This window comes from Lissotriton vulgaris, chromosome 1_1, assembly GCF_964263255.1.
Source record: "Lissotriton vulgaris chromosome 1_1, aLisVul1.2, whole genome shotgun sequence".
Classification (NCBI taxonomy): Eukaryota; Metazoa; Chordata; class Amphibia; order Caudata; family Salamandridae; genus Lissotriton; species Lissotriton vulgaris.
The window spans coordinates 439,207,706-439,232,172 of NC_141685.1; the positions used below are offsets into that span (position 1 = coordinate 439,207,706).

The 24,467-nt window shown below is 46.3% G+C and overlaps 1 protein-coding gene across 1 annotated transcript in view; it reads right to left on the bottom strand.

The window, feature by feature from the left end:
* The window catches only part of LOC147747319 (FRAS1-related extracellular matrix protein 1-like), a 1,022,199-nt gene that overhangs the window by 902,541 nt on the left and 95,191 nt on the right, over positions 1–24,467 (bottom strand). The window contains exon 7 of the mRNA XM_086953165.1: positions 2,056–2,187. Coding sequence (XP_086809291.1) covers positions 2,056–2,187 — 132 coding nt within the window. The remainder of the gene's footprint in view (positions 1–2,055; positions 2,188–24,467) is intronic.

Genomic DNA, 24,467 nt, shown 5'->3' on the forward strand with positions numbered 1-24,467 from the left:
CTAAAGTGTGTACACTTTCACTTGACAGACTTGCTTAGCCGGAGTAAACTACTTCTATCTGGATAGCAGAACTTTTTTTCCTATGTAATACAGATGTTCAAGTATGTTATTTGTTATATGTGTGCGGGCTTCTTGTTCTCCTAGGTTATGTACGTTGATGTATTTATTATTAGATCTATATTTTCACTGTAAAATCTCAGGGATGTGTTCTGATGATGTAAAGGAAATGTACTTATTGCATTAAATATAATTGAAACATATACCTTTGGAAGCATTTTGGTCTAGCTATATCTTTAGTATTCTATGGGTTTACAGGGTGACCACTTATGTTCTGAACCATACCTGCACAGTGGTGATTTTCACTATGTAATGTATATACACAGATACACAGACACACACACACACGCCCGTGGGCAGCAACCGCGCTTAATACATTTATTTACATTTACATTTACACACGCATATATATATATATATATAATATATATATATATATATATATATATATATATATATATATATATATATATATATATATATATATATATATATATATATATATATATTCGGCATAAAACGTCAGCAGCAGCATGCAGCAGCAGCAAATTAGACAAGGCAAACCCGGTTTCCGTGAATGTGGTAAGTTTTATTTAAGTAAATCACTCATCACCACTCCGCCATGACGCGTTTCGGTGCACACAGCACCTTGATCACATGACAATCGCTGCAAGGCGGGCGTGCTCATTTTAAATTACTTGGAGCCAATCAGAGAAACGTCATAGATATAGAAGACGTATGTTGCAAAAAATTACTGCATAAATGCAATGCTGTATATGTACACATAAGTGCGGCAATAACGAAACTCATATAGTATTACACAATGAAATAAAATTGGTAAAACTATTGAGACATGTGCAAAATCATGCTGTGCAAATGAATTTAATTTTAAAACCCAATAATTGAATAATACATATAAATACATACTCCTAAAATTTCAAAGTTCATATATATATATATATATATATATATATATATATATACATTCACACATAATTGATTGATTCATCATTGGCAGTAGTAGGTTAAAAATAAATAAATATAAATAACCACTTTGCTAAAAGCTTAAAACCCTTTCTTAGAAGAATTTTGTACTGCATGAGAAAAGTGCATGATACAGTAACAATCGTTGCATAATGCATATACTGATCCTATTATGTACACATTATTGCCTACTAACATATAAAATGCAATAGATGTATTTTATCGATTACCTACTCCAAGACAATTGTGCTACCCTGGGAAAATTGAATAAAATAGTGATATTAAAATGTGATATATGGTCTGAGGCAGATACTATGAGCTTAAAATATTGATATGCTAAAATGGACTAGACCGAATATAGTTACAGATAAGTATGGCAGTCCTCCCCCGCATTAAGACTATTCTGGCTCTTAGTGTCATATATATATATGCACACTTATCCTTGCCCCATACACACACGTATGTGTATGTATGTGTGGTACATATAATTTTATTGTTAACCCTTCACCTTTTCTTCTGAGCAGGGTTCTCAATGTATAATTCCCTGATATATTTTACATTCTGAAAATGTTGGCCAAAATGCTTGCTCTACAATGTTTCTAAACAAAATAGATGCATGTCATTCTTGACCTGTATGCAAGAAGTCCAGGGGAGTTACAAAGTCTAGAATGCCAAACACTGGTTATTCAATATTGTTATTTTCTAATGTAATCATGCTGTATAGATGTTCTCTCTCCTTTACCCCATTTTCTCCCATTTCAAATCAGAGGGTTTTGTTTGGCTAGTCTGAATTCCCTCTAGGGTTGTGTGGAAGGGGAGTTGAGATTTACATCTCCTGAAGGAATGTATGTCATTACATCGCATACTAATACAACGCGTGCCATTACAACGTGGGTATTACTATGCGATTTCAATGACAACGACATGCCATTACATCGCAAGCTTTTACAGCGGCTGTTTTCCCTCCTGAAGTTGCCTTGCTGATATTATGGCAAGTATAAAGGAATTAAATACCTCTCACTGAGAGCTGTCCATGCTGCACCCCTTCAACTGTTACCAGACGTACAGCATCAAGGTTATCATTATCTACAATCTGAAAAGATTCCCAAGTGATCGGACGCGATTGGCCTTCCAAAAGATCCAGACCTACAAAATAAGGAACATGACTGAGTTAGGAAACATGTTGTAGGCATTTAAATCCAACAGTAACATTTGTGAGATAAGCAGAGCAGACAGTGTGATGCTCTGCAGCTTGTATGTACACAATTAGTTCTATGATATATTTCCAAGTTGAATAAACCTCTATTTGCATGTGTCATATATTGTACATATCATTGCAGATTTACCCTCTAGTCTCCTGCTGATATTTCAAGAATCAAAGAGAAAAAAAAGAAAGATAGAGAAAACAAATCAAAAGAGAAGAAATCGAGAGAAAGAGAAAAGGAGTTAGCAAGAAATAGGTTTGTGTGTGAAACAGACATTGGGCAAACATTAGCTTATAGGAGACAGTAATACTTTCCCAGGAAAGAAAATATGTATATGTAATTTGAGATGTCATCAATGATGTCAGTGAACATGTTAAGAGTGATGTAATATGTGACATCCTAAAGAGTGAATGACAGGGTTACAAGTTATAGTGAGCTCATTCAACCAGAACTGAAAATTAAATGGATACTTTTTAGTTTACATTTTTTTTTTAACCTAACTACAAATTCACTTTAAACTTTGGCCTTTTCTTTGAATTTATATGCTTTTTAAACTGACAGTAAGATATAATTACCAGACCTAACTATAACATAAAAAAAGTCCATCTATCTATATATCTATTACCCAGTTGTGGACGCCACTGGGTAGTTATTGTAAGGTCCATGTGTTCATAGGAAAAGCATTGTTTTGTTTGATTATAATTTTAGCACCATTTACAAATGTTCACTAACCTTCCAACCCGGAAAAAAACAAGGATGCATCCATTTCCTTCTTGGAAAGTTTAAGGGTGACCCATTAACTGGGGGCCTAGAAAAAGGGGGTCCCAAAACACGTTTTCTTCATTCATTTTTCCATATTAAAATTTAACAGCTATACAGCAAAAACTGATTAATGGGATTACAGCAAATTTGGCAGAAAGCTAGAATTTGGTCTAGAAAGCATGCTCTTTGTAATTTGATGTAAATCAAATTAAGGCTCAAAAACGTTTTATAATTTATGACATGGAGTGAACAGATCTTGGGATAAGATTTGATTGGCTGCCACCACAACAATAAATATGCGGAAGAGGCCATTTTAGAACTCGAGGTACCCTAGTCCTACAAAAAAGTAAAAAGAAAAATCCAAGGAGGGGAGTGGCATAGGAAGCCATCATGCAGCTTGAGCGAGCTCCGCTCGTCTGCTTCTTTTATCCAACATAATCCTCCTATTACCAACTCGGTGCACCCATCCGACGACCAGGGAACTGCTTTTGTGCATTTGGAGCGAGGCGGAGATCCGATTGCTGATGACCAGCGGTGTGCAGCCGCCGTGGGCTATTCAGGAGCGGCGTGGATTTGACCTGGTGCCGCAGACTCCTACGAGCCTTTGTGAGACACCGCTGACGCCTGGACCGGGGCCTGTCGTGAGGTAAAGAGCCGGGGGCAGAGGGGGCCTTGGCGAGCATTGCGGGTGTGTCCCCTTTCCGCCCTACCGGGACCCGCTACTGCGAGAGGTTCTCCCTGCTGCCAGGGTCCAGGTTGCGGTGGGCCTCACGCGCTGGCTTGATTGTGGTTGGGGCTGCCGGCCTGAATGAAATGTTATACATGCCACCTATACACAGATCCCTGTTGTGGCACTAGGGACATGTGCATTACCCTATTGACCACTTGCGGGCACCTCACAATTACGGCGTGGCACAGAGAGTGTCATTGACACCGCCTGGCTGGTGGGGCACATGCCGCATAGTACGACATTCACCCATGGCTGGAGTGCAATATTGTACATGCCGCCTATACCCGGATTCCTGCGGTGACACTGGGGACGTGTACATTACCCTATTGGACCCCCTGCGGGCACCTCGCAATTACTGCGTGACATAGAGAGTGTCATTGACACCGCCTGGCTGGTCGGGCTGAAGACGCATAGTAAGAACTTAGGTCAACAGTGGACCCACAGAGTTTCCTGTCATTGCGTGACAAGGGAGGGTTGCATTGGGGAAGCTGGGGCTGCTTGGGGGAGTTGCAGGCTGGTGGTCAGGCACAGTAGGTCCCGTAAGAGGAGCCTACGTGGTTTTCTGCTGTGGGTTGTGGGAGTGGCTGGGCTAGGCCTGGTGCGGCTTGTGACCTCGCAGCAGGGATTTCCATGAGGACTGGCCTGTCGTGCCTTCGCTGGTGCCCCCATGTGGTGGTTTGGTGCGGCCGTGACTCTTCAACAAGCCGAATTCCAACCAGTGTCCCTCTGTGGTGGCTGTGAAGTGAGTTTGCAATGGGGAAGGGTAAGCCTAACGCCTCGAGCCAGAAACAGAGTACCATGGACCCATATGCCACATCAGCGAGCGGCGGTTCCCCATCTGGCTCAATCCCGGACAATGCCGCTTTGTTAGCGGCCATCACGGAGGTGAGAGACACACTGGAGGCTAAGATTGGCGGAGTGGGCTCAAAAGTCCCCTTATGCCAGGACCTGAAGAAAGCTGTGGATTGGATAACTGAAGCTGAGATGAGAGTATCCACAGTAGAAGATAATCTCACGACCCCCCAGCAGCATTTCAATAAATTGACGGCCCTCTCTCAAGAACTAGCCACTCGGGCGGAGGATGCAGAAGTCCCGAACGGCGCAATAACCTACGCTTTGTTTGTTTACCTGAAGGCTGCGAGGGCATCTCAATGAACCACTTCCTGGCTTCATGGCTCAAGGATCTGCTGCCTGCCGACCTGCTCTCCACGTGCTTCGTAGTCGAGATACCTCATCGGGCGCTCACCAGGAAGCCACCTCCTCGGGAAGCTCCACAGCCGGTTATCATCAGACTGCTCAATGATGAGGACAGAGATGCGGTGTTGCAGTTTGCACGTTCGCTTAGAGATTAACTCATCTTCAACTCCAAGCCCATAATGGTCTTTCCGGACCATACCTGCATGGTACAGCAGCAGCGGCAATCCTTCACGGCAGCGAAAAAGCATCTACAAGACTTGAATATCTCATATATGCTGCTGTATCCAGCAAGACTCCGGGTGATATTTAATTCTAAGACATACGTCTTTGACTCACCTGAAGCTGTCTTTGCTTGGTCCGACGAGCGGATGCATTTGAAGCCTCATTTCCCACTGACGCTGAAATCTGACTCCTCCAGAGGCTCACAATCAAATAGTCCATGAAGAACGAAATCCAAGCCACAACGCTGTTCTGGTTCTGCACAACGATCACCCAGCCCTCAGCGCGTGCCTTGAGTACTCTATGCCAAAAGGGTGACTAATATACTGCAGTTGACTTGGAGCAGTTCGAAATTAACCCGCCTATCCGGCACGGGGTAGAGGTGGACACATTCCACATGGTCGAACTGTCCTGGACTTGTGTACCCCACTGTTAAGGTTCCATGGGCTGCTGGGATTCATTGGAAGGAGGGTTCTGGGATTTACGTTTAGGGTTCTGGGCCTTTCTCTACCGCGACAGATGCTCCAATTTCCAGGGGTATCGGGGGGGATGCTGGGCGGTAAGGGTGTTTTCTGGGTTTAGAGTTTCGTAGTATGTTCTATTTTTGCACATGCAGACTCATGTCCCACTCTCCAATAGGCAGGCCAGTTTATCTAGTCCCAATACCTAACAGATGGCCGCTCAGCCAGTAACTTCTCACATGTCAGAATTAACCATAGTTACATGGAATGTCCGAGGGCTGCTTAACAAAATAAAGCAGGGGCCATTCTCAGGCAGGCCAAACGCTATGGAGCCAATATCCTTCTTCTGCAGGAGACTCACCTTTTGGGTAATAACGCCCCATGCCTGGCCCGGTTTGGGTATCAACAGGTGTATCATGCAGGCTTCACCAGGGGTTCTCTGGAACAGCCATCCTGATCCACTGCCGTGTTCCGTACCTTCACATTAAACATTGGATAGATCCTGGAGGCTGATATGTCCTCTTGACGGGTACACTTTATGAGGGACCACTTAATTTGGGCAGTATCTATGCACCCCCACCTCTGGGAAAAACATTTGTAGACAACATCACTCGCCAGTGGGGAGAACTTCCAGAGGGCCTATCTCTTCTGGGAGGAGACTGGAACAATACTATGGTGCCTCTAGATAGAAGCTGTGGAACGGGCAATGGTTATATATGAATTCAAAGTCAAATCTTTCTCCTTGCCATGGGGGGTACCCCAGGGCTCATCACTGAGCCCGACGCTGTTTAATGTCTATGTTTCTTTACTGACACCCCTGATTCAGACATTTGGATTTACCCTTACGTCTTTACGCTGATGACACCCAAATTGTGGTGAGATTATTACCTGGAGACATACTTGATACTGCATCTAGTTTGGAGGAATATATAAAAGCTGTGGAATTCTGGATGGCTCAAAATTGTTTGAAGCTTAACTTTGGTAAAACGGGGGTAGTGCTTTTTGGTAACAATCCTACATTCTGGACTCCTAGTTGCTAGCCGGAAGAGATGGGAGCATTACCCGCGCCAATCAAGGTCAAAAATCTTTGTGTCCTGATTGACAACAAACTGAGTTTCAAGGACCAGGTAAAATACTTTGCCTCTTCTACTTCATTCATTCTTAAATCCTGTAAAAAAATAATGCCTCTTTTGCCGAAGGATGCACAGCAAACAGTAGTTTCGGCCCTTATAATGTCTAGATAAGACTATTGTAATAGTCTATATCTCACGATCCATAAAGGATCGATGAACAAACTACAGATGCTGCAGAAAGCAGCAGTCAGACTACTAAAAGCTACACCAAAGTTATTATTATTATTATTATTAGAAAATTTTATAAAGCGCGTAGTCACCCGGAGGTATCCCAGCGCTAAGATTCCTACGTCTGCGGGTCCGAGGGCAAAGAGAAGGGGGGCGGGGGGAGGGGAGGACAGAGTTCAGGGAGGACGAAGTTTTTTAGGGGAAAAGATGAGTTTTCAGCCGCTTCCTGAAACGTAAGTAGTTTGGTTCTGTTCTCAGGTCGCGGGGGAGTGCGTTCCAGAGGCGTGCGATGTGGACCGAGAAGCGTCTTCCACCCGAGCGTGCCTTCTTGAATCTGGGGATGATGATAAGAGACTCCTTGTCCGATCGGAGGGATCTTGAGGCTTAATAAGGTCTAATAAATTTTCTTAGAATAGGGGGGCCTTGATTTTGCAGCAGTTTGTGGGCCAGGCAGAGGGCTTTGAATTTCACTCGCTCCCTCACTGGGAGCCAGTGGAGGAGCTTCAATGCTGGTTTGGCCGAAGCTCTGGCAGGAGTGTTGGTAAGGATCCGGGCAGCGACGTTTTGGATTCTCTGTAGCTTGTTCAGAGTTGCCTCAGGGGCGCCCAAGTAAATAGAGTTGCTATAATCAAGCCTGGAGAGTATCAGGCCTCGGATTAGTAGCTTTTGTGAGGTGGAAGGAAGTAAGGGCAGGATCTTTCTCATTGATTTCAGGAGCCCGAAGCAAGTCCCGGCTACTTTTTTTGCTTGCGCGTTGAACGAAAGATCGGTTTCGAGCCACACACCCAGGCTTTTTACTTCCTGTTTTGGGTCTGGGGGGGCCCCAGACAGGGTGGCCAGATGTTCTGGGGGAGGGTGAGTCCTTTCTGACCAAGGAGGAGAATGTCAGTCTTTGACCCATTCAGTTTTAAGGCTGAACTGTTCATCCAACCTTGTATCTGCGTCAGACAGTTGAATAGGTCCGCAGGTTGTTGGCTCGGGTGGGATAAGGACACAACTAATTGTGTGTCATCAGCATAGCTGACGATGCTCACTCCGAACGGGATGACAACCTCCTCCAATGGGGACATGTAGATATTAAATAATGTGGGGCTCAGGGAGGAGCCCTGAGGCAAGCCACATTGGAGGGGTGTTTCGGAGGAGCGGGTGTTATTCTCCCAGATCTGGAAGGAACGTTGGGCCAGAAAGGACGAAAGCCAGGATAGTGCGGTACCTTCCACACCGACCCTCTTAAGCCGTTTGATAAGGAGTTGGTGGTTGACGGTGTCGAAGGCCGCGCTGAGGTCGAGGAGGATCACTGCCACTGATCCTCCTTCGTCTAAGAGCGCTCTGGCCTCCTCCACCGCCGCCAGGGGGGCGATGTCATTGCCCTGCCCTGGGCGGAAACCTGTCTGTGAGCTTTTTAGCCGGTTGTTGGATTCCAGAAACTGTGATAGTTTCTTATTTGCCAATTTTTCCGCAATTTGCTGGTCCCGGGGAGAAGGGAGATTGGCCTATAATTGGCCAAGTCCACGGGGTCCAAGGAGGGTTTCTTTAATAGCGCTTTTGACAACTGCCGCCTTCCAGCTAGGGAGGACGACTCCCTGTTGGAATGAGGCGTTAATCAGATGGGTGAGGGGAGGGACGATGATGGGAGCTACTTCCTTGAGGGTCCGTAGCGGGGCGGGGTCCCTAGGAGATCCGCTTCTGATGGTATTTAGCGTATTTTTGACTTCTTCGGTGGTTACTTGTCCCCACGAGGATAGGCGGGGGGAGGTAGGAGTGTCGGGGGAATCGTTTTCCTCGCTCGGATTTGTAGGAGGGATCGAGTCGAGGATTTTTTGAATCTTTTCTTGGAAGAAGCTGGCTAGCTGGTGGCATTTTTCCTGATCTACCTTGGGGTCTGGGGGGTTTCTCAGTCCGGGGGCTGGAACCTTAAGGAGTTCTTTCAAGATGATAAAAGATTCTTTGCTGGAGCAAGCTGAATTTTCTATTCTTTCCTGAAAGAATAAACTTTTTGTCTTGCTAATGGAATTTTTGTAAGCTAGTAGGGATGTGAGATAGGCGTCCTTCTTTGCCTTGGACTTATCCTTCCTCCAGGAACGTTCTGTTCTCTTACATTCCTGTCGCAGAGACTTAAGCTCTGGAGTATACCAAGGAGCAGGAGGCACTCGTTTGGTATGTTTGAGAGTGGCGGTTTTGGGGAGGAGTATGTCTAACGAAGATGTGATCCAGGAGTTCAACTGTTTATCGGCCGTAACAGGATCGGTGGAAAGCGTAGGGATGGAGTTTGAGAGAATGGTGGCCCATTCGGTTGGTACAAGCTTGTGCCACCGTCTATCGGTGACCTGGATTTTCACGGATTGGGGGGGGGACAGTAGGTGAGTCCCAGAAGATAGGGATTAGAAAGTGATCGGTCCATGGCAGAGGCAGGGGAGGGCTGGTGGTAATATTGGCGATATTGGTGAGGACGGGGTCTAGGAGGTGTCCCTTATCGTGGGTGGGTTCGTTGTTAACCAACCGGATGTTAAATGACATCAGGTCCAGAAGAAGGTCGGAAGCAGTCCGGTCAGTGGGGTCTGTGAAGTGAAGATTAAGATCACCTACGATGAGAAAATTAGAAGCGGAGGAGGCTAGTTGTGATACCGTTTCAGTGACAGCATTAAGGAATTTCCCAGGAGTACCCCGAGGGCGGTAAATCAGTAGTCCCGAGAGGGAGTGTGCCGGGGAGGTTTGGATGGAGAAATGGCAGCTTTCGCAGTCATCAATGTTGGCGTTGTTGGTTCTACAGATAAGGTGTTCTCTGTAGATTATGGCCAACCCCCCTCCTCTCCCTCTGGGTCTGTGCAGGGCTTGAATGAGATAGCCTGGGGGAAGGGCGATGATGATATCCGAGTCAGAACTGTCAGAAAGCCAAGTTTTGGTGAGAAACAGTGCGTCCAGGCCTTGATCTTGTATCATCAGGTTGGTTTCATGTGCGTGCTTAGGGAGGGAGCGGCAGTTAAGCAGCCCTATCTGAAGTCCAGGTTTGGCTGAGGTCTGAGTGACTGGGTTGCAGCTCGTGCAGTTGGAAAAGGGTTTACCTTCGTCGTGAATGTAGCGACACCCCTGTTTTTTTTCCGGTTGTAGAGCCAGGAGCATGTCTCCTGTGTACACCAGACGATCGGGGGGTGAATCCGACAGAGTCCCTGGTCCTGGGTCCGTCCGGGCCCGGACGGGCCCAGACGGGCTTGCCTTAGGCGCGCCTTCGGTGCGCTGCCGGCGCGCCCGCTGCGCCCGTCCACTGCACGTACGGTGGAAACACATGTTTTTATAGGAGAGAGAGGGACGGGGGCGTGGCCTCAAGTGGGCGAGTACAGCATATTATAGGTGACACAAAGTTACAAAGTAGGCAGAGCTTTCTCCCGGCTTTTCGCCTCAGGAGGGTAGAAGGTTCTGTGTATAGCGCTAGTGATCAGCGCTTTATACACGAGGGCGGGGGGCGTGGCCTCAAGTGGGCGTGGCCTCGCTGCACGCTGTCAATGGCGGCAGTCACTGTGAGAGTGGCCTTCCTGAGATAGCGCTAAGTCCGCTGTATGTCAGGTTTTTCTGGGCACGTCCTGGGGGTGCCAGGGATTCGACGCAGTGCAATTTTAAAAGGTAAACACAGAATATAGGTGACACAAAGTTAAAAAGTAGGCAGAGCTTTCTCCCGGCTTTTCGCCTCAGGAGGGTAGGAGGTTCTGTGTATAGCGCTAGTGATCAGCGCTTTATACATGAGGGCGGGGGCGTGGCCTCAAGTGGGCGTGGCCTCGCTGCACGCTGTCAATGGCGGCAGTCACTGTGAGAGTGTCCTTCCTGAGACAGCGCTAAGTCCGCTGTATGTCAGGTTTTTCTGGGCACGTCCTGGGGGTGCCAGGGATTCGACGCAGTGCAATTTTAAAAGGTAAAGACAGAATATAGGTGACACAAAGTTAAAAAGTAGGCAGAGCTTTCTCCCGGCTTTTCGCCTCAGGAGGGTAGGAGGTTCAGTACAAGTCTATTTCTGATAAAATTAAACAACTGCATTGGCTTACATTCAGTAAACGTACTCAATTTAAATCTCTGTGTCTGGTTTTCAGAGCACTTCATGGAACCGGACCACAGTTTTTACAAAAACGCTTTCATTGGTACCTCCCCAAGAGAGTACTGCGATCAGCTGACGCCAAACTTATTAATGTCCCACGGATAAAAAAAGCCACCTGGGGCGGTAGGAGTTTTACGGTCAATGCGGCAAAATTATGGAATGCTCTACCACTAGCCCTTAGACATGTACCTAATCTGCTGTCTTTTAGTAAGGCCTTAAAAACATGGCTATTCTCTAACTGATCAGGTATTCGGGCTCCCATCTTTCCAGTCCACAGTAGGTCTTCCCATAGCACCAGGACACCTTTGGGTATCAGTTTGCACTCTATAAGCATAACTAACATTAACATTATGTAGCCCCGACTTCTAAACTGTCCTTGCTCACTGGGATGTTGGGATGGGCAGATTTAGGGCAAAAATACCATCCCACCGAGACAAGCTACACCATGGCTCCATGTCCCGCCTAGACTATTTATTTGCATCACAAGCCTATATCCACAGGTTCTCTGAGGTCTCCCACTTCCCCATAGGGTTGTAAGATCATTCCCTGGGCAGAGCAACATTACACTTTCACATACAGAAAACCCCTTTTCGGTGGTGAATGTCCCCTTGGCACATAAGAGATCCGACTATCTAGAGTACCTGAATGATGCACTCCAAGAATATCTACCTTGAACACAGACTCTGCTCCAACTAAGGAGGCTTTATGGGAGGCATGTAAGGGTACACTCCGCGGGGGGACATTAGCTACAAGACAAATGAAAAGGTTAGAAGCTCTGCCCAGAGGACGGCACTGGAAGAGCAATGTACATTGCTCGAGGCGCAATACACCTCGGATCCGAGTCTCACCCTCTATCGTAATCTCTCTCTCACGCAACAACGGTTACACCAACACCTTACAGACGAGGCCAAAGATATACGATTGGCATCCCAACACCGAATATACCAGTGGGGGGACAAATCGAGCAAAATGATACATCGACTCTGCCAGGCAGGCAACTCTCCAGCCATGGTCCCAACCATTAGAGGTAGTGACAGGGTTTTATATTCATCCCCCGTAGCCATGGTAACATTGCTTCACAACACTGTACACACAGAGGCAACAGCTTTCGGAGGACCTCATAGCAGAATTTCTTCGCAAGATTCCCCCTCAGAGATTGACCAATCAAATGCAGGATCAATGGATTACCCCAGTACGGTGGATGACTTAGCGGTGGCGCTGGCGACGATGCGACCCGGTGGGGCCCCACGTCCCAACAAGTTCCCTATGGAGTTTGTTTGCTCTCATATGTCTAGGTTGGGTTCACATATGTTGGACACAATACATGAGGCCCTGGACAGGCAATTTGTGCCCCAAGACTGGTGTCAGGCAGAGATATTCCTCTTTTTAAAACCAGGCCATACTCCAGAAGAGCCATCCTCATACCGCCCTATTTCCCTAATTTATTTTGAACCCAAACTCATGGGAAAGGTCTTAGCAGAGCACCGGCTGACCTGCATTTAAAAGCTGGTCCATTTGGACCAATCTGACTTCATGCCACATCGAGCCACCCGAAAAAATATTCGCCGGGTCAACAACGCTATGGCATTGGCTCCTGAACTGGGACGTCCTGCCGCCATACTCCTTGATTCTTTGAGTTGGGAGTATCTATTCCAGCTCTGGAGGTGGGACACTTTGGCCCGCGTTTTCAGGCATACGTACGCCTGCTGTATACTAGCGCTATGGCCTCGGTCCATGTTGTGGATCAGAGCTCTCCCCCCTTTATCATTGGCCACGGCACACGTCAGGGTTGCTCCTCTATCTCCGCTCCTTTTTGCCATGACAGTAGAGCCCCAGGCGACATGGGTTCGCCGAGATCTGGTGCTCCGGGGTTTTGAATGGCCCAACTCGCAACCAGATCGTATAGCACTCTATGCTGATGACGTTTTATTCTTAATGACCGACCCATGGATATCGGGCCCGAGCATTTTACAGATTCTTCGAGTCTTCAATTGACTCACCACAGTTCTCTATCATATACTTTGCCTCATTTTGACACTTGCTGTAGGTTATTGACCGAGCACTTGATGCGTTTTAAATTGATCGTGAAGCATTCAAAAGCTAATGCCCCCGCCTCATCATGTTTCACCAGTCTGGTGCTGAGCGAAATTTCTTGAGGGCTGTGATCGCTTTCAGGTCTGTCGCCAAACCCGAAAGCGATTTCTTGATTCAAGAGAGAAAGGTTGACAACAGTGTAGTCGATAAAAGATGCGCCAGTATTTGATAAAAATTAGAGGCCAGGAGGCTTGTCCGGATTGAAACGCCTGTTGAGGGCTCTAAGGCCAAGGTGTTCTAGTTTTCCTTGTAGGGTGCGGCCTTTCTGGTCATCCTTGCGCCATCCGGGGCGATCCTGCGGTGGTATGGCCCAGAAACTTTTCTGTGATGTGGTTACCTCATTTTTTTGTAGGTCCGACATTAGCCACATATTAAAGTCTCCAGATAATAGGATATCGGCGTTCGAGAATCCTGACCTTATGCTTAGCATTGTCGCTATCAACTCTTCTCAGAGTGTTTGCCTGGACATGGAGTTTGGACGAATGTACACATTCAATAAGATTATGGTCCTGGGCTGGCCTTTATAAGTGTTGAAAGAGATTCCCACAGACTGGGGAGAGTGGGAAGGGCTTGGGAGGTCCCATGAGGTAATTACATTATTTGTTGATAAATAAATAGCTACACCTCTGCTACCCCGTCCTGGTAATTTCTTTTTGATAGCTGGAGTGTGGTGAGTTTCGAACCCTTCCAGATGCTGCTGCTCTACGAGCCATGTCTCTTATAGTAGTAAGATCTCAAATGACCGTAAGTAAGAGATCGTGGTTTCATCTCTCAATTTGTTTGATAGCCCTTTCGATGTTACAAGAACCCCTTAGTGGGCAGGCTTCTTGTTCCTTTTGACTGCTGTTTTGTCAGCGTAACAGGCGGGTTGAGTTTAATGAGCCCGAAAACCATGACCGTGTGCAGGCCTATTTCGTTCCCCTGTTTGATGTATGCTGGCAATCTCTTACTTTTGGTTATTCCGAGTCGGGGTGGGAGTTTTATCCCGGACACTCCTCAGAACCGAATAGACCTTTCTCTGTCCAGCTCATGGGTGCTCGATGGCTCGGATTGTCTGCAGAACATGCCGGTAACCTGGTTCCCTGCCGGGGAGTATAGTGATACCCCACTGATTGAAGGTTTCCGAGTGACTTAAGATCCTATTCATTACCTCACGTGAGCACCAGGTGACCTTCGTAGCTTCATTTGTTTGCCCCTGGCCTGGTGCTATAAATTCTATTGAGATGATGTCTTGTGAGGTTACAACGTTAGACAACCCAATGGCTTCGATCAGTTTCATGTTGTTCCCGCGGTTTAGTATATTGCAGTTGTCTTTAGACTTATACTCTGGATATAGAAGTGTGAAGGTTGTAGCTCTGTGAGAAGGGGCCTTATCATCCCCGGATAGTAACTCGGGTCTTAACAAACCGTGGGTTAGGGCAGGTCCTGTCAAAGGTACAAGTATTCCCCCCTTCGTTACTTTGTGCTCAGGTGTGGGAGCCAACATGTTCAGTTCTCTATAACTCTTTTGGATTGCCCTGCACCCATTTTGCGCTTTACCTCCATTGTCCTGCGCCGATGTTGAAAGGTTGCCCTGGTAAACATTATGCTGGCTGCTGACTTGGGCCTGATTGCGTGCTTTAATGCTACCAGGCAGCTCTATAAGTCTGGTACGCCTATGACCCTCTTCTCTTGTCGATGACGTGGGGTCCGGGAATTCCATTTGGATGTTAGTACTTGGCTCAGTTTTCCCCCCTTTTCTTGAATGCACCTGGTCTACTCCTGCAGCTTCCTTTTTCTTCTCAGGGAATGAGGAGCCTGTCTGAAGCTGCTTGGCACTGTTGGATGAGATTGTTGGGGTCTCTATTCCCTTGATTTCCTCGTCTGTTCTTATTGGGTCATTTTGCCCGATTGAATCTGTTCATTTGTAAGTGTTGAACAGTGGGTAGAGACTCAGGTCTTGCCTGGACTGGCGATTCTTATTTAGGCCTTTTTGCTTCTTTTGTCTTTTCCCCTTTCTGTTAAGGTCTTCTATGTCTTGATCTGAATTGGATGGTGAGGTGGGGTCTGCTTTGCCAGCGGTTGAACATTTTTGTTGATCAATCGTTGTACTGCTGGTGGCCAGACTTTCCAGAGATGGTGACCTGGCCCTGACTGTGGCCCCTCTTGCCCTAAATTTGTCACCACCTTAGCCTTGTTTGCATGGCATATGGCGTCTTCTCTTTTGCTTGAAGGTAGAGGCTTTGCCTGGTAGTTTCTTTTATGTACTCCATCAATTTTGTTATCATCTCTGGCAGCGTACATAGTTTCTCAATTATTGGTGAGCAGTCACATCCTTGTCGCGGGAGGTCGACATCCGCTTGGGCCCGTCTGATATCTGGCTGGGGATGGAAAATTCTGATGGTCGTTGGGATTGTTCTAGCCATTCTCTTCCTGTTCTGTCTATGTGTGCAGTGCGCTCCTGCAATGTGTGGCCTCTGTGCTACATCATGTGTAAGGGAGCCTGTGTCACAAAACGAACTAAGCACCAGAATGATGCTGCAGCAACATCTCAATGACTTTAGGAATATCGACCTGGACTCAGACTAGCATGAGATTAGGTTTAATTGCCTATGTTAGGGCAAAAGTAGGGTTTGTAGTTCCTGAAAATTTCTGGAACCCGTGAATTAAACTTTGTCGTATTTTGACGATTTTTATGCCAAAATACCGATAATGACTAGTACATTGTGCACAAGCATTTGCGTCACAATCAGGTAACGATTTCACCACAAAATCACCATTTTCGTTTCTGAACCCTTGACCGCCATTTTGAGTTTTGGCATCCATCTTACATTTTGCCCTTCACATAGGCTTGCAACTGCAGCTGAATTTGATATCAAGGACACGTACACCTTAATCGACTTCCCTGCGACCTGGTCAAGCTGAAGCCATCGCCCCAAGCCAAACCTGTTTGGTCAGTTCCTCTCCCAGTGGCCGAACGAGATAGCATCAACACACAACAGGCCATAAATCGCGTACATCGCACAGACACCCTGCCCAAATCTTGCTCACACCAGGCTCTGCTCTTTTCTTCTCTTTTTCTTTATGATGAGGAGGAGCCCGGTTTTATTGAGGGTACACCGATATCTGATGGAAATGTTGGGCCTGGCCGGGTAATTGATCATGAACTGGACACACTAAATGTATACATGTCACCATGACTCTGCTTTTTCTTTGTAATGAAAATATGTGAATAGCCCACTGTAAATTCTAGAATGTTTGCACCGTAAACTTAAGAATGTTGCCTGAAGCCTAAAAAGATGTATAAAAGAAGAGACCAGGCTTTATACATTTGAGCAGTCTCCTGAGAACATACATGCTGTTGTACTTCTAGGACGCTTGTTACCTGGTTGCAGCCAATAAATTTGATCCTTGATTTCACCTAGAAGACTCGTGTTTCTGTGGTCTGAATCAGGAAAGTACTCGAGGTCTACGGGTGTTATCCCTGACACCGCTGGGTTATTGGATCAGTACTGGTTCTGAAAAACCCAGTACCTCAAGTTGGGACCCCTAAACTGCTCAGCGTGGTTATATTTGGGTCTCCTTGCCCCTGTGATGGTTCAGCCTCATCAAACTTTCCAGTGGCTGTCACTTGATGTATTTGTGGCTTGCTTATCTCTATGTTCTCGCCTAAACTGTCCTTGCGGATGGTCACTATAGAACTCAAAGGAACAGGTAACCCCGTAATTTTCATATTGCTTGAGAAGCAGCTGAACCTGCGTCTTTCAGAAAGGAAAATGTTGTCGTTATTTTTGGTTGGGAACCAGATGGTTTGTTGCCAACAGAGCCAGCCTCATGTAAATGTTGGTGGGACGCACTGACTATTTTGCCTCCAGAAGTAATTAATTTTCTTGTGAATAGTAAATTAAATCAAAGAAACGTATCCATAAATTCATATATACATATATGGGCGGGCAGCCAGAGAGGCACAACAGAACACATTATATATACATCACATCACATGTACATTCTATACAAATTTACAACATATATAGTATCAAAAACACTTTTATGTACCCTAAGGAAAAGAATTATATATATATGAAAAAATTATATATATACATACACCAATTTACAAATGTATCTCCTCTTACGATCTAACGGAGTATACAAACAAGGTAGTCCCAACAGACAGGCACCAGGGGGTTAACACATATACCCAACCTATATTTGTGTAGGTGCATCAATGAATAAATCAAAATTTTTATTATATTGAACTAAGGGACTCCGTTCAAAGCCAAAGGTGTCGACGCAGTCGCGGTCGCGTTTCAGCCAGATGATATAGGCTTCATCAGGACATGGGTACTCTCATATGCACGGCCCTGTCCAAATCTGGGGCAAAAATACTCGGTCAACCCACAGCCAACCCAACCCAGAGGGGTGGGGTGGGTGCCACCGGCTCGGCTCAAGTCTCGAGAAATCTTAATCTCTACAGTGTGTCCGCCCAACACAATCTATAGATTCCAACTCGTAAGGTTCACAGGAATGGCTCAAGTCACACGCTCTTCCTGCAGTCTCCAAAAGTAACACTTGCGCGAGGAACCGGTGTCCATAAGCAACGTCTTCCTCCATGCTTATGGACACCGGTTCCTCGCGCAAGTGTTACCGAGTATTTTTGCCCCAGATTTGGACAGGGCCGTGCATATGAGAGTACCCATGTCCTGGCTTTGAACGGAGTCCCTTAGTTCAATATAATAAAAATTTTGATTTATTCATTGATGCACCTACACAAATATAGGTTGGGTATATGTGTTAACCCCCTGGTGCCTGTCTGTTGGGACTACCTTGTTTGTATACTCCGTTAGATCGTAAGAGGAGATACATTTGTAAATTGGTGTATGTATATATATATAATTTTTTCATATATATATAATTCTTTTCCTTAGGGTACATAAAAGTGTTTTTGATACTATATATGTTGTAAATTTGTATAGAATGTACATGTGATGTGATGTATATATAATGTGTTCTGTTGTGCCTCTCTGGCTGCCCGCCCATATATGTATATATGAATTTATGGATACGTTTCTTTGATTTAATTTACTATTCACAAGAAAATTAATTGTTTCTTGTTTGAGAAATAAAAGTGGATTGATCCCTTCAGTACCATTTTTTTCTACTTCTTTCATCCGTGGATGTCTCCTGCTCAGGTACGGGAGGGTGAGGTGGGCAGAACCCCTAACCATTTTTTCTGGTATTTTGCCTCCAGATGCGCTTGGCGACAGGTCAAGTATCTGGTCGATAGCCGCATTAGGTGTCTCAAGATTTCCTCTCCGTTTCTTTTTGTTTTGTGGGGCTACACCCCTCAGCTTCCCTGACCGCATCCTGTGCTTAACTGGTTTTGTTGCCCAAGGTGAGCCGGGCCGGTGACAGACAGTGAACGGCGTGAAAGAGCAGGTGGGCGGGTGAGCGAGTCTTCAATTGCAGACCCGCTCTTACTCCGGCTCCTGCACCAGTTGCTGGCAGCCGGTCTGGCCTGGACTGGCCGATCCACAAACACCGTACCCAAGCACCACACTGCAACCCGGTCGCCCGGTCTCCCGCGGTGGCGTTGACGGCTCCCAACCCAGCCACGGCTCCAGGCGCCGAAGCGAAATCCCTCCGCCTCCTACAGCTGCAGCTGCGGCTCGTTCAACCAGCGTGGTTCTCTCAGTCCCACTCCAACTTGCAAATTTAAATTTGTCTGTGTAGCCTCAGTTACGCCTCGAAGTGTGCCTTGATGATATTATGCCATCTGGTGGCTATTTTCAGACTCGCAATAACTTGTATGTAGTGAGCAGCTGGAAATGTTTAGGTTGTGGGGTCATGGGAGGCCGTGGAGAGGCCGTGGGAATACAGGAGTGCGGGCATAATCCACCAGGCTCTCTGGCAATCCGCAAGCACAGAGGCGCACCACACCAAGCTAGGCCACCTCCGCCGGGCAAAGCTGTCCCTCCAATTGGGACTCATTCAATCATACACACCTGCCTCCACCTCGGCTGGTGGCGGAGCTGCTGAGTTTCAGCAGTTGCAGGAAGTATAAGGCTCAGACAAAGACTCCCCCAATATGGCAGTCCGCCCCACCTGTGCTCATCTTGCGATCTAGAGGATCGAGCCAGTAATTACAATTGTGGCAGTTGCAGCTGCAGCGACTAGAGTAGTTAAGGCTGTTGAGGCAACTGTGACTGTCACTCGTGTAAAGAAAGCGTAAAATCGATGCAGGGTTGATACCCGCACAGCACCATCACACCTACAGGAAATCCACAGATAGAACCGCAGGAACCGTAGCGAGCCTCAGCAGCCTTCCGCAGCTCCCGACTCCAACCGATGCCGGCCTGCGGCCGCAACTCTCTTGATGCGGCATTACCCTCGAGCAATTTCCTCACCCGCTGCTTGCTGCCTGCTCCTCGCTGCTCCTCTCCGCCTGCTCCTTGCCTCGCTGCTGTTGTTGTTGCTGCTACCATGGCAGCGGTGGAGAACAAACTGACGAACTGGTGAGCCGGAAAAACAGGAAAACCAGGAGCGGACCACAGTGTGGTGTTTACCACACAAATAAGTTAAGACAAATGTTGAAGTTTAACGAGGTATGATTTATTAAACCTCATCCACAGAAAGTACAGGCTCAACTGCCAGGAATCCCGGTGGGACATTCCTAGCAACAGCACATCACAGGGAGTAAGTTCTATATTCTAAAGAGAACAAAGCATGGAGAGAATAGCATACAAAGCTTAGCATTACACACAGAGCAACGTCAGGATCTCAAACCCCGTCTCAAGGTTGGGTGTAAGCTACGATGTGGCACTGTGACCCTATCCCACGGGGATATTTTTAAAACTCGGTGGGGCACGTGACCACCGTCCCACGCTACGACAAGACCCCGGGCATCCTATCCCCTAGAGCTAGTGTTTTTGTTTGGGGAGGGGGCACATGTAATTGGCTCTGCTTCCCAAGGATTGGGTCTGGAGACCACATCAACGGAGATTAATCTCAGTGTCCAGGGAACCCATCCCCTAATACACAGCTCTGTTGCCTGTCAGTGAGTGTGTGTGGGCAGGAAATAATTCTGTTCCCTGCCCATACTGACCTGGCAGGTGAACACAACTTTGCTCCCACCTTGGCTTGAGCAGTGAAAAATGCTGCTACCGCCCGGACGGGAGGAAAGCATGAAATAGACACCCATCAGCACTCATTATGATGCAGATCTAGGAGCCAGAAGGGGCTACAAGAGCCCTGGAGCTCCCCCTGCAGTCCCTAATGTTGAAGGAAGTATTGGTGTCGCAGGTGGGCATCGGTGCGCTCACCAATATCCTTAGGCGCCGGCTCCCCCCGAGTTATAGTTACTTTATGGCACAAGTTATAGTTAGTTGAGATAAATATAAATGGTGAATTTCAGTGGTTTTTTTTGTTTAAGAAGGTTGGTTTTAACTGACATTTTCACATAACTATAACGTTTCTGTTTTTCTCAGGGAATTTCTATGTTTTCTTTTTATGTAAATTAATAATATTATAATTCCTGAATATATTTTAAAAAATATATATAAAAATTTAGGTTTAACATGTATAGTTATCTGGGCATTGCCAAGCGATTTGATTGACAGCAGGCAACTGGTTTTGCTATTAACTTTAGTGCCGTTTAACAAATCTTCACAAAACTTTAAAATAAAAAGTTCGGGGGTATGGCCAAGATAGCGGACTAGACGGACGTGTCTTTGGGAGGCTCCTCGCTCCAAACCCCTTCCTCTGGCCAAAATCAGAGTATGTGTCCACAACGCTGCATGTTTATTGGCCCCTGCATGTGAGGGAGTGAGGAGCTACACCAGGAGTGGTTCCAGAGGAGCTGCAAGACAGTTCCCTGGTACCCCGCGCTGAGAGCCACGAGCGAGCGAGCAGTTGCACAGGCAACGTAAAATGGTAATAGATAAATGTTATCCAGTTTTGCCGCCTCTTCAGCAAGAAGCAGCAAAAGAGCTTGAAAAAGATCCCCTAATGTCGCATTTGTTAAGTTCACCACCCCCATATGCGCAAAATGCTACCGCACCTCCACAACCTCTAGTTATACAACCTATGGTTGTTGTGCCTCCTGTTCCTCCACAGCACCCACCAGCTACTCTTCAGCTGGCTCCTGTTCCTCCGGTGCAGCCTCCTCAAGGGCCACCAACTTTGCTACCTGCTCCATCTCTACCTCCTGCAACTTATTCACCTGTTCTTGCCACCTCCTCTGCTACCGCTTCTGCCTTAGCTTCTTCTCAATCTGCTTTATCTCCTGTCCTGTCGACCTCTCCTTCGGTTCGACAGAGAATGACTAACACTGTTGCCAGTCTTTTCTCTCCTTTCTTTGGGTCACATAGTACGACCCCTGATTTGGAACGCACGCAGTCACGTAGTCAACTGCCTGATTCTAGAGAAAAAGAAATATTAGATCGTCTTGCGGGTAAATGGATTAACGACCCCGCAAGATATGACTTAGAGTCTGTTATGGATGTTTTCCGCCAATGGGAAGCACCAAAGCAGAGGTATGTCTTTGATACAATGTGTACTTTTCTTTATGAGGATTTGGAGGAAAATGATTTGAAGCCCATTCCGTCTGAGTTGTGTCACGTTCGGTTTGAGTTTGCAAAAGGTACGATTGTGGGTTCCGATGTAGACAAAGCAGTTGCAACATTACTGTCATTTAGGAATGAGGGTGTATCTCAGTCGTTGTTTGAACAAGATTCATTCGTTAAGAGAAAAGGACAGTACCCAATGAGAGAGGTTCCTCCTGTATGGAAGGAAGCAGTGGCCGCTGGTCCGGCCAATAATCCACCAGCTGTACCGGCTCATTTCCAACGTGTTTGGGTGCATGTCCCCTGGAAACGTGCAGAAGTGTTAGCAATTAAGCAGTCTTTGCCTGATCCACGCAAAAACCCAGCAGGGTACTATAAAGAGTTGACTCAGACTGTGGGTTTGTGTATTATGAATTTGGCAGACATCGACATGTTGTTTGGCAATGTTGTTCCACAACCTATTTGGAGTAAGATTCGTCATACAGATCATGTGGTTGAATTAGGTGATACATGGGTTAACCTTAGAGATGCTGACAATAGGCAAGTAGGCGGCGCCAAGCCCGAAGATTTGATTACTGAGCTCCCTAGTAAGATCATCGATTACATGAAGACGATGATGCCTGCGTTGCGTGTAAATTGGGATAAGTTGTCTGCGTGTAAGCAGAAGAAAGATGAAACAGTGTCTGATTTCTTCACCAGGTTTGAAGAAACGTTTGTTGACCACAGTGGTCAAGATATGAGCACAGAAGGTGGTCAGCGACTATTCGTCGATAAATTCGTGCACAATCTGCTTCCAGAGTTGTGTGAGAAGTTGAAGGATTCAGAGAGTTCATGGGCAGTTTCCTCTTCAGCACAGATATTGGCTACTGCGCAATATTACGAAAATAGAGACAAAGATGAGAAAGATAGAGCAGAAAAGAAAACGAAGGAGTTGAAAACGAAGGTCTTATTACAGCAAGCATATCCGCCACGTGGCGGTAATGGTCAGAATAATGGTAGTCAAAATAACTATCAGAATAATTACCAGCAGCCTCAACAGTATTCGGGGAACTCGCAAAGAAAAGAGTTTTCCCAACAACGTTTACCATATGGGCCCAATCAGTGTGCGTATTGCAAAGAAGAGGGTCATTATAAGAATAACTGTCCCGTTTTATTACAACGCATGAATGGTGTTTCTGGTACAAGAGGTAGGGGTGTTCAGCAAACACCTAGAGGTAGAGGACGTGGAAACGTCCCTCAGAATACACGCTCCTTTCCGCCTCAGGATTCTATGAATAAGTTTGACCAGCAGAATAACACATCTGGTAGGACAGCTCAGTATTATGCTGATGATTATTATGCAGAAGATGAGTGGACCGGAGGTAATGATTGCTAGGACAGCCATGGACAAAGAGAGGGAGTTGTTTCAGTTCCAGTAGATCAGAGTGGGCCATATGTTGAGGTGATTACATCAGGTGTGTCTGAACCTTTTCTGTTGGATACTGGTGCTACAAAGAGTTCTATGATGCACTCAAAACTCCCTGGCGCACCTTTGTCTGGCGAAATGAATGTTTCTGTAGGTTTTTCTGGCGCCCCGGTTAGGAACCCGATTTCATGTCCCATGTCCCTGTCTGTTGGTCCTTGTGAATTGGAAGCACCTCTTATTTTGACAACAGGTTGTGGTGAAAATTTGTTGGGATTAGACCTGCTAAAAAGATTGTATGCGACTCTGTACTGCTCTCCCTCGGGAGTACAACTTACACTAGGTAAGAAAGTGGTTTCTCCGATGTATTTGTCAAAAGATAAAATACCGGCAGAATTGCTGTCTCTACCTAATATTCTTTGGGCTACTGGTCCTAACGATGTGGGTCTCTTGGAAATACCACCATATGTTGTAACATTGAGAGCCAATGTTAGAATGCCTCGCATTCCCCAATACAAGATCTCCAGTGAAGGTGAGAAAGCGTTATTAGCGATCATTCACGATTTGATTGAAAAAGATGTGATTGAAGAGACAAGAGGCAACGTTTGCAATAGTCCTGTTCTGCCTGTTTTGAAACGAACTGACCCATCTCAGCCACCGGTGTATAGATTTGTGATTGACCTTAGAGAGGTGGTGAATAAAATAGTAGTGCCACAATTTCCAGTTGTTCCTGACATTACTGCTCTGTTGACTATGATTCCAGCCTCTGCAACGTGGTTTTCGGTGATTGATTTGAAAAATGCTTTCTTCAGCATCCCAATTGCTGAAGTAAGTAGGGATATTTTTGGCTTCAGTTTAGGAGGACGAAGTTTCCGCTTTAAGCGCGCTCCCCAGGGCTACTGTGAAAGTCCATCAATATATAGTCAAGCTCTAAAAACACAGCTGGATACGATTGTTTTACCTGAAGGTGCTACCCTCATCCAGTATGTCGACGACTTGCTTATCGCTGCAGACTCTGAGGAAATATATAAAAAAGCCACGTTGTCATTATTGCGTCATTTGTGTGATCTACATCACAAGGTGTCCCTGTCTAAATTACAATATTGTCGACAAGAAGTGACCTACTTAGGTCATCTCTTATCGAAGGAGGGAAGGAAACTGACCCCAGAAAGAATCCAGGCAATAGCAAAATTAAGTGTGCCAAAAACACAGAGAGAAGTGCGTGCTTTCTTGGGTATTACATCGTACTGTAGACAGTGGATTCCAAACTTTTCTTTACTGGCCAAACCATTGGTGGCATTAACATGTAAAGATACACCCAATCCCGTGCCTTGGTCCGAAGAGTGTCAGAAAAGCTTCTCTGAATTGCGCACAGCATTATGTTCGGCTCCTGTGTTGGGTACCCCCAACTACAGTAAGCCCTTTACATTA